Here is a 13,479-nt window from a genome sequence, read left to right on the forward strand (position 1 = left end):
ACACAGTTTTGTTCATAGCACAGCACATGCTTTTCTTATAGATTCTTCTATCTATAGAGAGTTATAAAATTATTTTCAAGGGCAGACGGTAGTAGCTATTTCAGAATCAGAATACCGTAAACACATACATCAACTGCAGTTCTGTCACTTGCTATTTTAACTGTGTACAGGTATAACTGAAATTAGGTTCATTTTTCTCCAGGTCATGTCACTACTGATGCAGACCTTGGTTTGAACAACATGCTTTGTGATTCTGATATTCTGAGGTGCACCCAGGGGAATTCAACATTCTCCTTTTCTGTAAGAGGGATTTGGAATATATCAATCTTGGTTATCAGGAAACAAAACCTAAATCTAACTTAAGGTATACAAAAGGTGATGAAAACAGACCTTAAGATTGGTTTCTCCATCCAAGCTTGCAGTAGTAACGTAGCAAGAGCCATCTGCTCTGTCAGATGACAGAAGTACGAGATCAACAGGGAAAGTTTCATCTTTGGCTACTCTGACAATATCTCCCACCTGAGAAGACAGGCAAAAAAATCTGTTCAAATACACCTTCACAAAAATATTTTTGTAACTTTCATTAACACACGCTATGTAAAGCAACGGCCCTTTAAATTGCCTTTTTAATTTGCATGTATATACACACAAAAACACACACACATATATAAACATACATGCACACTTTTGAAATGTTCAAAATCATTTTGCACCACTCACACACATACCCGAATGTTCTTTGATCTTGTTTTTACAAGGCCACCACTGCGAACAACATACACTGGAGCTCCATTCACTTCATTGTCTGCTTTATGGCGTAACCAATCTTCATAGCCCTGGAAAAGATGCAAAGAAGCATTTTTGGGGGGAGGGGAAAGCCAACAATACACATAACTGCCTAAGAAAAAGCACTTATGCAACCAATTTGCTGATAACTACAGGCAACTCCCAATTCATGCACATTCTATTTGCTCGCAACCGTGCACACGAGCAGTGCTGGGGAACTGAAAATGGGGAGCATCCTAGAGAGTCTGCCTGGCTGGCTCACAAACAGACCCTCCCCGAAGAGGATGTCCTCTCTGGGCTCCAGGCAGGTTATCCTCACAAGCTGGAGAGGCAGCAGGGCTGTATTGAGCTGCTCAGCCTAAGAGCTGACATCTGGGGTAGTGCAGCAACAGCCGTGGCTTCCCTATGTGTCAGTTGAGAAGTCCCGCTGCCCCTCCAAGATCACAAGGAGGCTGTCACCAGAGCCCAAAGAGGAGCTCCTCTTCAGACTCTGGGGAGTGAGCCAGAGGCTTGTTGAGGTTGCTCAGCTGATGTGCGCAGGAAAGTTTCTTTCCTGCACATCAGCTAGGCTGGTTGACAAAGCTCTGCTGTCCCTCTGGCTCACGTGAGATGAACTGTGGCGCTTGTTTGTGCAATATGGAGGGGCAGCGGTGCTTGGTTGACCAGTCCAGCTAACGCACGGCGAAGGTTCCTGCACATCAGCTGAGCGAGCTGGGATGGGGAAGCAGGGCTTCCTCAGCTGACACGCAGGAAAGCTGCTGCTGCTGCTGCTATTGCACTTCCCTGCACATCAGCTGTAAGGCAGGGAGGCTGAGCAGTTCAACAAAGCCCCACTGTCCCTCCTTGAAGACTCTTCCAGGGGTGCTCCCCATTTTACGCAATTTTATGCACACAGGAGTCCAGACTGTAACCCCCACATAAATGGGGAGTCACCTGTATAACATTATCAAGTCAAGAACAAGGATCAGCAACTGGCAGCCCAGTTGGCTCTAGGTAGGGTGCTGCTTCCACTTTAAATTGTGTTCCATGACCAGAAATGTAACTTTTTAGATGGCTTTGTGATAGTTGGGCTGAGAAAAAAATGACTTAGGATAGAAAAAGAAGGGGAAAATAAGCAGTATTTTGTATTGTTGATATGCAACTCAAATTCACTAGGCAAGAGGTGACACAGATAGCCTCAGAAACTTATTAGAATTTCCATCACAGCACCTGCCTGCAGACATGCTATGACACATGTCCTCTACAAATGGGACAGGTCAGGTCCACTAATGGGATAATCTGCTAGGTGTTGCAGTTCAGCTCATGTGGAATCTCCCACTACATTGTCAAATACAGTTAATGCCGCCTTCAAGACACACTCAAGTGATTTTGCCTTATTTATGGCCAGCATGTGTATTACAGAAATGTTCCCAAAGAAGACAGAGCTGGTGTGAGAAATTCTGTAGGCATGCCTGGAGAAGGGTCATGAGAGTCTAGAGGAAGCCACAGATGTCTGGTCTTCCCTTAGTTACCACTAACTTGACTGAATGCAAGGCAGTGACAGGCTGTGACAAGGCAATTACAATAGGCCTGGAGACTGGGAAGAACAAAAACAAAAACAAAATGTGTACAGCTTTCAAATACAGCATAGCCTCTCTCAGTACATAAGCTATTGTTATGCAAGAACTTACTCCTCTGGGTAAGTGTGAGGCTGCTGGAAATAAGAATTTATGATGCATACTGACATACAAAGTCCTCGCACAAAAACTGGGGGTGAGTCTGTCACTGCCCACTTAGGGGTGTTGCTATGAGTCACTGACTGCATGGCAGCGAGACAAAAATAACCCTAGGCTGACCTGCTTGATAGGCAACATAAAACATATTTACTTGTTTTCAGCTAGAAGCTAAGAGTCTAGTAGAATGCTGCTCAAATTTCATGAAGGTCCAAACAGATTCAACAGCAGCAGACATGCCCAGAATTTGGCTGGCCGAGCTCCATTGCATACAAACCATCTCCCATTCTATCTCAGATGAACTGACAAATCCATAGAACATGTACGACAAACTCATATCTGGACTCTGCTCCACAACTGTCCATTTCTGCCCAAGATTCTCCATTCACTGGTGCATAGAAATAATGAATTTGACATGTTTCAGGTCATAATTGTAGGTCACATAAGCCATTCTTGTAGCAAGTTTATCCTCTGCAACATACAGGATTACACAGGGAGGCATCATGGCATCATGTTAAGCACTGCTTTGCAGTGTGATGATGCCACAACACAAGGGAAGCAGCCCTACACATTCTGGAAGACAGGGAAGTAACCTGAACACAGGGATGTTCTGTTCTGTATTACACAAAGCATGTCCATCTGCCCTAAGCGAGTACCTTCTAAAGCACCTGTGTTTCCTTACCTGCTTTATGGCAGTCACAGTTATTACAAAAAACAATGGCAATCCACTGGTTATTGGACTTGTAGGTGTATCTATCATAAGCTGGAGAGGAAAACAAAGATGAAGACAGCGTCAGCACATGCCACGATAGTACACTGAATGCAGGGCTCTACAAGTCTTAGCTGGGCTTGGTAGCTAGCCAATGTTTGTGGCTGGCACTGACTCTGCCCCATCCCCAACTCTTCTCCTCTACCACATGAACTTTTGGGAATGGTATGCTGGTTCCAAGTGGCTGCAAAGCCTGGTTGAACGTTAGGCATGTACCAATCAAAATGCAGGGCTCATCCCCAATGTCATGTTGGGCTTTAGAAGCATTTAGGACAACAGCAAGTGAGAATGAAGAAAACGTGGTGTCCATCAGTCTAGGTTGAGCACAAGGAGTGGACACAGGTCTGAAAAGTGGCTCCCTAGATTTCCACTCTCAGCACAGAGAGGACTGCTCACAGAGCTGCTGGGAGAAGGGCACATGTGAAACAAGATTTCAGCATGACAGAGAGACTGAAGTTGCACAATGCCTAGCAATGTACCTTAATCCTAACTAACAGGTTCCCTTTGCTCTTATTGCAAAATAGGCAATCACAACCTGCCCTATTAACACTGTTGTGCTAACTGCAGCAGAAAATATCAACAAACTCTGCTTTTATTGCTTTCATGCTGGAAAGAAAACGCCATCTTGCAGGATATGCTGCATGTGTTCAGGAAAATAAATGAACGGAACAGCAATTATTCAGAAACTAACATTAATCCAAGAGACTTCCTGCCTCTAAGGAGGATTTACCGTATTTTTCGCCCCATAAGACGCACCGGCCCATAAGACGCACCTAGATTTTAGGGGGGGAAATAAAGGGAAAAAAAATTATTTCCCCCCCAGGTGCGCTGCGCTAATCCAGAAGCTTGGGGCAAGCTGAGGTCAGCGCGCCCCAAGCTTCTGCGTGCCGGCAAGCAGTCCGCTGCCGCCCCAAGCCTCCCGCACCCGGCAGGAGGTCCCGCTGGGTGCGCAAGGCTTGGGGCGGCAGCGGACTGCTTGCGCGCACCTAGAAGCTTGGGGCGTGCTGAGCTCAGCACGCCCCAAGCTTCTGCATGCCGGCAAGCAGTCCGCTGCCGCCCCAAGCCTCCTGCACCCGGCAGGAGGTCCCGCCGGGTGCGCGAGGCTTGGGGCGGCAGCGGACTGCTTGCGCGCACCTAGAAGCTTGGGGCGGGCTGAGCTCAGCTGGCCCCAAGCTTCTAGGTGCGCGCAAGCAGTCCGCTGCCGCCCCAAGCCTCGCGCACCCGGCGGGACCTCCTGCCGGGTGTGGGAGGCTTGGGGCGGCAGCGGACTGCTTGCCGGCATGCAGAAGCTTGGGGCGTGCTGAGCTCAGCACGCCCCAAGCTTCTAGGTGCGCGCAAGCAGTCCGCTGCCGCCCCAAGCCTTGCGCACCCAGCGGGACCTCCTGCCGGGTGCGGGAGGCTTGGGGCGGCAGCGGACTGCTTGCCGGCACGCAGAAGCTTGGGGCCAGCTGAGCTCAGCCCGCCCCAAGCTTCTAGGTGCGCGCAAGCAGTCCGCTGCCGCCCCAAGCCTCGCGCACCCAGCGGGACCTCCTGCCGGGTGCGGGAGGCTTGGGGCGGCAGCGGACTGCTTGCGCGCACCGAGAAGCTTGGGGCCAGCTGAGCTCAGCACGCCCCAAGCTTCTAGGTGCGCGCAAGCAGTCCGCTGCCGCCCCAAGCCTCGCGCACCCGGCAGGAGGTCCCACCGGGTGCGCGAGGCTTGGGGCGGCAGCGGACTGCTTGCGCGCACCGAGAAGCTTGGGGCGGGCTGAGCTCAGCTGGCCCCAAGCTTCTCGGTGCGCGCAAACAGTCCGCTGCCGCCCCAAGCCTCGCGCACCCGGTGGGACCTCCTGCCGGGTGCGCGAGGCTTGCAGACACTCGCCCGAAGCAGGGGGAGCCCTCCAGAGGGCTCCCCGTGCTTCGGGCGACAGGCTGCCGCCCCAAGCCTCGCGCACCCGGTCGGACCTCCTGCCGGGCGCGCGAGGCTTGCAGGCATTCGCCCCATAAGACGCACCCCGATTTCCCCTTCATTTTTGGAGGGGAAAAAGTGCGTCTTATGGGGCGAAAAATACGGTAACACATCTCTAGGAAGCTAGAATAAGAGATTTTATGCAAACAATCACGAAGGAATTTCAAGGATTAGCATCCTATATAGCCAATCTTTATTGAAAAACAGTTAGGGCAACGTAGTGACAATCTGTCATCCACTTTGAACACTGAAGTTTCACTTAAAGGAGCCAATATGTGTGTGTGGGGGGGGGGGTTAGTAGTCCAAATTGCTTTGTTTGTAGAGAACTAGTTTTAAGGCTTGCCTACTTATTAGGTATCAGTTTGCAGCTAAGTACCACTTGGTATTTGTTTTGACAACAAGCTTAGTCACACTTTCATGCAGCGGCATGGGAGGTGCTGCCTTGTGGTCAATCTAAACCATCTGGAAGACTGTGTGGTGCATGCAGCAGATAATGTTAGCAAGTGAGTGAAGTAACCACACAGTGACACCAGTTAAGTTCTTTCCCACCCACTCACTGAGGCAAATGGCACCGACCAATTCAAGCATACACCTAAGTAGTATGGCACTGAACAAGAGGCAAGCATAACCCTGTGTAGGAGAGAATACAGTGAACACAGAAACAGGGCTTACACAGCACAGATTTGACTAATGGCTTGTAGCTTTTTACAATCCCAGGTGCTTACGCTAACCACCATAAGCACAGCACCACAAACATGCGGGAAAGGATATCTTTGAAACTGTTGGCTAGCAATGCATTTATCAGGACATGTTGTTTCCAACTCTACACCAAGAGTCCTAGATTCTGCACCCCTGAGTTACAAATTCATTTACATCCATTTTGCATGCTCCAAAGGCACCTTTTCCAGCATCCTTTATGTTCCATAAGGACTTGTATTTTTTAAATTTGTAAGTAGCATTTGACATCAAAAGGCATCGAAGGCATCTCTAATGAAAACAAAGGCTATACCAACAGCCAGGTTGAAAGAGCCTGGGCTGCAGATTCCAGTGTGCATGATAAGCCATGAAACCTGTATGCTATCTACAGAGCTCTAAAGCTCTACAAAGAGTGAAATGTCTCCAGTTCTCATAAACTGCAGCCAGTATGTCCAGTAATCAGGGATGGGAGCTGTAGTCCTGCAACATGTGGAAAGCCACACAGTCTGCCTTTTCCAAGTTTAGCATCATGCATGAATGTGGCCTATGGGACTTCACTTTTGCAACCATGAAGTCAGTCAGTAGTCTACTGGAATGAGGTACAATCGTTTGAAGAGCATTTAGGTCGGTCTTTTGTTTCCTGGGTTTTGTTTGTTAACTGTATGCTAGATGGCTTCTTGCTTTGTTTTGTGTTTTCATTGTAAATCCAGTCTGAACTCCTTTGTGGAAGAGGTATAAAAAAATGAAATATGCTAGTTCAAGCCAATTTCATTGGGGGCGGGGTGAGGAGTGTGAGTGTGTGCGTGTGTGTGTGTGCGTGTGTGTGTGTGTGTGTATGTGTATGCATGCACTGAAATCCGTTAATATTATCCCAGTACTGATTCTAACCTTATTTGCAAACAGAACAAGTGTTGCAAATGAAATTGCATTTTTCAATTTGTCTCCCTGACAGAAATTGAAAGCATTCAAGTACCAGTTAAAAAATTTTGGGATTCCATCTACAATGAACTAAAGAAAATACTTAAATACACCTTTGTTAAAAAGCCTGAAGCCTTCCTTTTGGGAATGATCGGAGAGGAGATTAAGAAAGAAGATTATGTAATGTTTCAGTATGCGACTGTAGCTGCCAGGATTCTATTAGCGCAAAATTGGAAAACCCCAAATATCCCGACTATCAAAGATTGGCAAATTAAACTATTTGAGTATATGGAGTTAGCAAAAATGATGCAGAATATTAGACAGCAAAAAGGTAGAAAGTTTACTGATGAATGGTCTAAATTTATAACATATATAGAAACAAATTCTAGAGATATAAAAATCACAGTAGGCGTAATATAACTCTTGCGATGTGCTGACGTTATATATTGAAAAACTGCAAGATAGGTTTTAATATTCACATAACCCAAGACCGAGATGGAGGGAAGTCAAATGTTATTTATTGTAATGTCTGTTTGTTGGTTGGTTAAGGTGTTTTTGATTTGGCTGATGTTTCCTTTTGTTTTTCTTTGGTATGTGTTTGTTATTGTTTCTTTTTTGTTGTTGTTGTTTGGTAACAGAAAATGAATAAAAAGAAGTTAAAAAAAAGAAAGAAAAAAAAGAAAGCATTCAAGTACCAACTAGGAAATACACCAGTACAGGAAAGTGAGACAAATGAGCCAAAGTAGTTCATATTGGCAATGCAATTCAATAGAACTCGCTGCTCAAACATTAACATTTGTGTGTTTTCTTATGAACCAGCTTTTCCTGGATGTCAGGATTCCTTTCTTTCTCAGATCTATTTTTAGAGGGGCAGAGGCTTCAACAGAACTTGTGAAATAAGCTGTAAAAAGTGTAAAGGAAAGCCTGTTCCCAATGACTCACAACTAGATGACATCACTATATGCCAACCTGCACAGACAGGATGAATGACTACCCAGAAGAGAGAAAAGAACCTTTAAACACATTTATTGAGAACCTGATTTTCCAGGTGCTTTTAGAGGTTTCATGGTTTCCCACCCTCTTTGCCCTCACTTTAAATTTTTTTATTAAATGGCTACAAATGGATTTTTAATGTACTATTTTTATGCAGAAATCCCAGCGAGTATTCTGAAATCACCCAGTATAGAACTGACCAATGATACAAAATGAAACAAACAAATGAAACCAAACAGGGTGTGCATGTGCACAAGATGGAACCAAAGGTTGTGTCAACACTTGTGTCCTGTTGTTAGGGGCCAGTTACTGCTACCACACAGCTCATGCTGCACTGAATCCAACAGGCTGGTCCTAGTTGTTCCTGGTTGTGACACATCAAGGGGACAAGTTTAGTGCCAGGCTGAAGCTGAAGAGCCCATGCCATGAGGAAGTACTTTTGTTAAGACCCTCCTAACACAGTTGGGGCAAGGAAGCATGTCTAATACCTTTAGAAATGGTTGCCTTGTCATGGACTACAATGACAATATCATGACCCAATATTACAACTGGAGGAAAGGTGCATTAAACCAAAGGTAGAAGGGGTGGGTTGAGGTTTACACTGCACATTTATTATCTATCACTGAGAGACATCAAGGTTGTGAAGGAACACTTCAGTAATGCTCTCTTAGGAAATTATGCTCTCTCATATACATTTCATAGAATCATAGAATCATAGAATCATAGAATCATAGAGTTGGAAGAGACCACAAGGGCCATCGAGTCCAACCCCCTGCCAAGCAGGAAACACCATCAGAGCACTCCTGACATATGGTTGTCAAGCCTCTGCTTAAAGACCTCCAAAGTAGGAGACTCCACCACACTCCTTGGCAGCAAATTCCACTGTCAAACAGCTCTTACTGTCAGGAAGTTCTTCCTAATGTTTAGGTGGAATCTTCTTTCTTGTAGTTTGGATCCATTGCTCCGTGTCCGCTTCTCTGGAGCAGCAGAAAACAACCTTTCTCCCTCCTCTATGTGACATCCTTTTATATATTTGAACATGGCTATCATATCGCCCCTTAACCTCCTCTTCTCCAGGCTAAACATGCCCAGCTCCCTTAGCCGTTCCTCATAAGGCATCGTTTCCAGGCCTTTGACCATTTTGGTTGCCCTCCTCTGGACACGTTCCAGTTTGTCAGTGTCCTTCTTGAACTGTGGTGCCCAGAACTGGACACAGTACTCCAGGTGAGGTCTGACCAGAGCAGAATACAGTGGCACTATTACTTCCCTTGATCTAGATGCTATACTCCTATTGATGCAGCCCAGAATTGCATTGGCTTTTTTAGCTGCTGCGTCACACTGTTGGCTCATGTCAAGTTTGTGGTCAACCAAGACTCCTAGATCCTTTTCACATTTCTAGAAGGGTGCTTTATGACTTTGCAGTCTAAAGTGCGCTTTGAAATTACTTAGCAGTTTTGGACAATATTCAAACTTTAGGTTGCCTGATAGGTGTTGCACCTGTTATTACAAAGCAATTTAGAGGCATTTTAATACTCTGCTACAGCACTGCAGCAAAACAGCCAATATAAGCACAGCCAGTCCAAAGGCCAGCTCAACCGAGTAAGAGGGCTGATCAGGCCGCCAGGGAGAAATCTACCCTGCCATCTGACTGGTTATTAAATAAATAGCAGAGGAGAAAGAGATGATTTAACTCTCACGCTCTCCTTCATATGTTATAGAGGATGCTCCTTATTGACAGGGGTTTGAGAAACTCCTTATCAGATTACCAAAACAAGGAAAAAGGATGTCCTTTCTTATTTTGACAGTGATGGAATACATGTCACCATGCATTTATGCTCCAAAGCTAATGCCTGAGTATTCTAACTTTCCTGAATTCTTTTCTATTCATGGTAGGTGGGTAGTGAGAATATGCAAAGTGTATCACATCAAGCAAGTTACCTGGTCATTTTCTGGCTTAGCGAGAAATGAATAGAGATTACCTCTCCCACTCCACCTCAGAGCAAATCCATTACTACTGACTATCTCACACTTACCAGCAACATTTGACTATAAATTTCTTTCAAGGTTTTAACTCTTCCTTCTAAATTATTCAGGTAGGTAGCCATGTTGGTCCTACGAAGTTGGTCTCTAAGGTGCTACTGGAGAATTTTTTTATTCTAAATTATTGTATTAAAAATCAAATTCACTGGAAACCAACCCCTCATATTTGCAAAATGTCAAGGCTTAATTCTATGCATTAAGAGTTACTAAACCAAACCCTCATACACTAGCATCCTTATATTCAACAATCAACAACCATAACAATCAATTCCCGTATGTGAGAGTCCACATCTGTTATATATCCTAAAGCAATGCTAGATTATCCAATCACTTAGAAGCCTATAAATTACTTAAAGCTTATTTTGGTATTAAGCGGAATATAAATTACTTACCTGAACCAAAAATATAATAAGAAAATAAAAGTTGGCTACCCTTCTGAACTGCTCAAATAAATTTTTGGGAACAAAATTCCATACAGTATACTGTAAGAGAAAGAAATATCAACAGTTACAAGCAGAGTCACAAGCCACACTGCAGAAGATAAAACAATTTTCAGCTTTAAATATTAGGGAGTTTCCCCAAGAAATTTATTAAGTGGATCTAAAATAAGATAACCCTCTTCCCAAAATCTCATGTCAAAAATATTTTTACCATTAGTTTAACACCACACCAAGGAAAAGACTTGAGAGATAGCAATTAGTGACTGAAAAACTTATTTTCCAAGTTCAGCTTTTGACCACCTAAAATCTGGCAGAGGGATGGCAACCTCCAGTCCAGAGACCTAATTTGGCCTGGTTTGGATTCTACTTTGGACCATAAAATCATTTTCCCCAAATCACAGTCACCTTCCCCACACTTGACATCACATGCGGTGCGTCTTATACATGGAAAAATACGGTAGATTATATTATACCTAATAAAGGATTTACATGTTTCTGAACTTACACCAATGCATTATAAATGTACTTTCCCCCCAACAAAATGGCCATAAAATTGTTTGACCTCTCTGACTTTGAATACATTACTCACTTTGATTGTTTATACGTTTTACGAAGTCAAACTGGACTGGATAAAATGTCTTTCTTTTTTTCTTTTTTTACAATCCTCTATAGAATTGAACTTTTGGGGTTAGCTTTTCAGACATGGCCAGCAACCAGACTTTATCATACCAAGTTTACATCGTGGCTTTTCCCTATTATTTCCAAATGCATGTGATGGGCAGTCTTGCTGTAACCTGTAAATAACCAGTTAACCCCCCCCCCCCTTTACAAAACACATATACACAATATAATACACAGAGTGGGAACTGGAGATACTACATCTCCAGTACCTCTGAGAAAATGATGGTGAGGTGGAAGGCAATTTAATAGGCATGAAGTGCCAACAGAAAATGTTTTTATGCATTGCTTGCTTTCCTTACATTGACACAGAATGCACTGACTTCTTACTCCATAATTTTGTCCATGCAGCGTTGCCTATTGCAACTATTGCCTATTTTCGTATTGCAAAGCATAAGGTCCCATTCCCAACATTCTTTTAGCCTTTGCAGCGTTCTCATTTCTAAAAAGTTATCTAAAAGAATAAACTGACAGCGAGTTTTAGAAACCTGCCCTGTAGAATATACGGTTGCCGCCAGCACCATTCATTTAAATTCCACTCAGATTTCTCACCAGCCAAGTTTCACCAAAATATTGTGCTAATAGCCATTCACACTCTGCTATTCTTTTTCAGCATCCACTGTCATGACATCTGGCCAGCACTTGGGGGAGTTTAACTTCTTATTCTTTTATGGACACAGACACGGTCCCTAACAAATTCTCTTTTAAGCAGTGAGCAGAAAATCAGTGTACTGACCAAGAATAGGCAGTTTGGGGAATATACTGTACTTTGGTTTAATGGATTAATTGGAAAGGTCAATCATACATTAAGTATTAATTTTAAAGAAGCCCCGATCTCTATGCGGGATGGCTTTGTAAACATTTCCTACTTAATCATCCTCACACCCTAGATGTGCTGGTGTATGTCAAACCATGCCCCAAAACTCAGAATTAGGACCAACCCAATGATTTTCTTGTACATGATACAAATGGAGACATCAACGCATATTCAGCAGGTGGATGAACGGTTTTGCGTTATTTGATAATGCTGTAACAGCAGTTTTAGACTTTATAGGAAAACAAGGCATTCAGAAGTTAAGTGTGCTACAATCAATGTGAAAATACACTAATATGTAGGTACATATTATTGCTGGTATGAAATCTGAGCTTTTGGACATATGTTTTTGAGTTGGGCTGCTGGTTGGTTATTTTTTGTATTCTGGCATGACCTGAATAGACAAAGTCAAAACCTACCTTTATCCAGCATGCGGGACAAAGCAAAAATTCAGGTAGGCAAAGGTTTCCCTTACCTTAGAGGAGATTATTCTGTTTTCTGCAAACTTCTGAGGAACATAATGACCATGCTGAGGAAAACGATTGGCTATATAAATAGTTCGGTTATCACTCTGATGTGGTGGGTCAAAACCCTGAAAGAAGAAAAGTGATTCCACTTATATCCACAAATAATTTCTACAGCATTTACAATACTTGATATCAAGTAAGCCTGGATTTTATCCTCAGACGATAGTGGGTGGTACTCAGCTAAGTTTTACTCAGAGTAGATCCATTGAAATTAATTATCCTAACTATGTTATGGCACTATCTTCAATAGAACTACTCCAATACCACCAAATGACTCCTTGCCCAAGGACAACCAGTTGACCTCAGTGATAAGCATGCACTGCAACTAGCATTCAACATCTAACCCAAAGATTATGTTTACTGCTATAGAAATCCCCAACAGTTTAAACAATTAATTTCCACAATTAAAAAACCTCTGCTGAATTCAACATATGGTAGAAAGAAAGAACATCTGCTATTCATTCCTGAAATGCTCTTTAATATAATTTAAATACATTGATTAATGGTATTATTTTAACCTCTGTAGTGTTTCCCAAGAGTTTTGGACAAGAGCCATGAAAACAAGTATGAATTTAGGCAAGTGTCAAAAAGTATACAAGTGTCAGAAGAAATTAGCACCTGCAGGTAGTGCAAGTTAAGGGAAAATTACTGGTTTTCTGCCAGAGCACATAAAAAGAAGGAACTGGGGTGATGGTGCAGAATGAATACATCAAAGCGAAGTGGAAACAGATACCAAAAGGCAGAAGACATTTGTACAGAAAGTAGCAAGTGAGGTGGCAAAGGTTTGCTACAGAGCAAAACCCACAAGAGTTAGTCACTGAATAGGAGACCCACACATCTGTTGCCCGGATTTCACACTCTGAGAAGTGGGGGAGGGAGGGAGGGAGGGAAGGAGGGAGGGAGAAGAGCACCCACCCCACCCTTTGCCTCTCCCAGCCATTGTTCATGAACGCAAAACTAAGCACATATCTCCTCACCCTACAGAGAGGAAGGAAATACAGGCACTTGGCCATGCAGCAGAACTAGCTACTGACCAGGGATGTGAAGACTACCTCCTCCTCTTCCCCAAGTCCTCTGACTTGTACAGAGAAACCTGTGGGACTGGCATATCACTTTGCTGGAACACACTCTCAAGTGGCAAGAGTCAGAGAATTTAGGGCA

At 43.9% G+C, this 13,479-nt stretch overlaps 1 protein-coding gene across 10 annotated transcripts in view; it reads right to left on the reverse strand.

Annotated features, from left to right (window-relative positions):
• Positions 1-13,479, reverse strand: part of ATP11B (ATPase phospholipid transporting 11B (putative)) — an 89,734-nt gene that overhangs the window by 57,858 nt on the left and 18,397 nt on the right. For all 10 annotated transcript variants that reach the window (XM_081190031.1, XM_081190029.1, XM_081190026.1 and 7 more), the window contains exons 2-6: positions 12,267-12,383; positions 10,252-10,341; positions 3,181-3,261; positions 729-836; positions 391-519 (exon numbers count right to left, since the gene is read on the reverse strand). In XM_081190031.1, coding sequence (XP_081046157.1) covers positions 391-519; positions 729-836; positions 3,181-3,261; positions 10,252-10,341; positions 12,267-12,383 — 525 coding nt within the window. The remainder of the gene's footprint in view (positions 1-390; positions 520-728; positions 837-3,180; positions 3,262-10,251; positions 10,342-12,266; positions 12,384-13,479) is intronic.

Source organism: Podarcis bocagei (genome assembly GCF_964188305.1).
Source record: "Podarcis bocagei genome assembly, chromosome: 4".
Taxonomy (NCBI): Eukaryota; Metazoa; Chordata; class Lepidosauria; order Squamata; family Lacertidae; genus Podarcis; species Podarcis bocagei.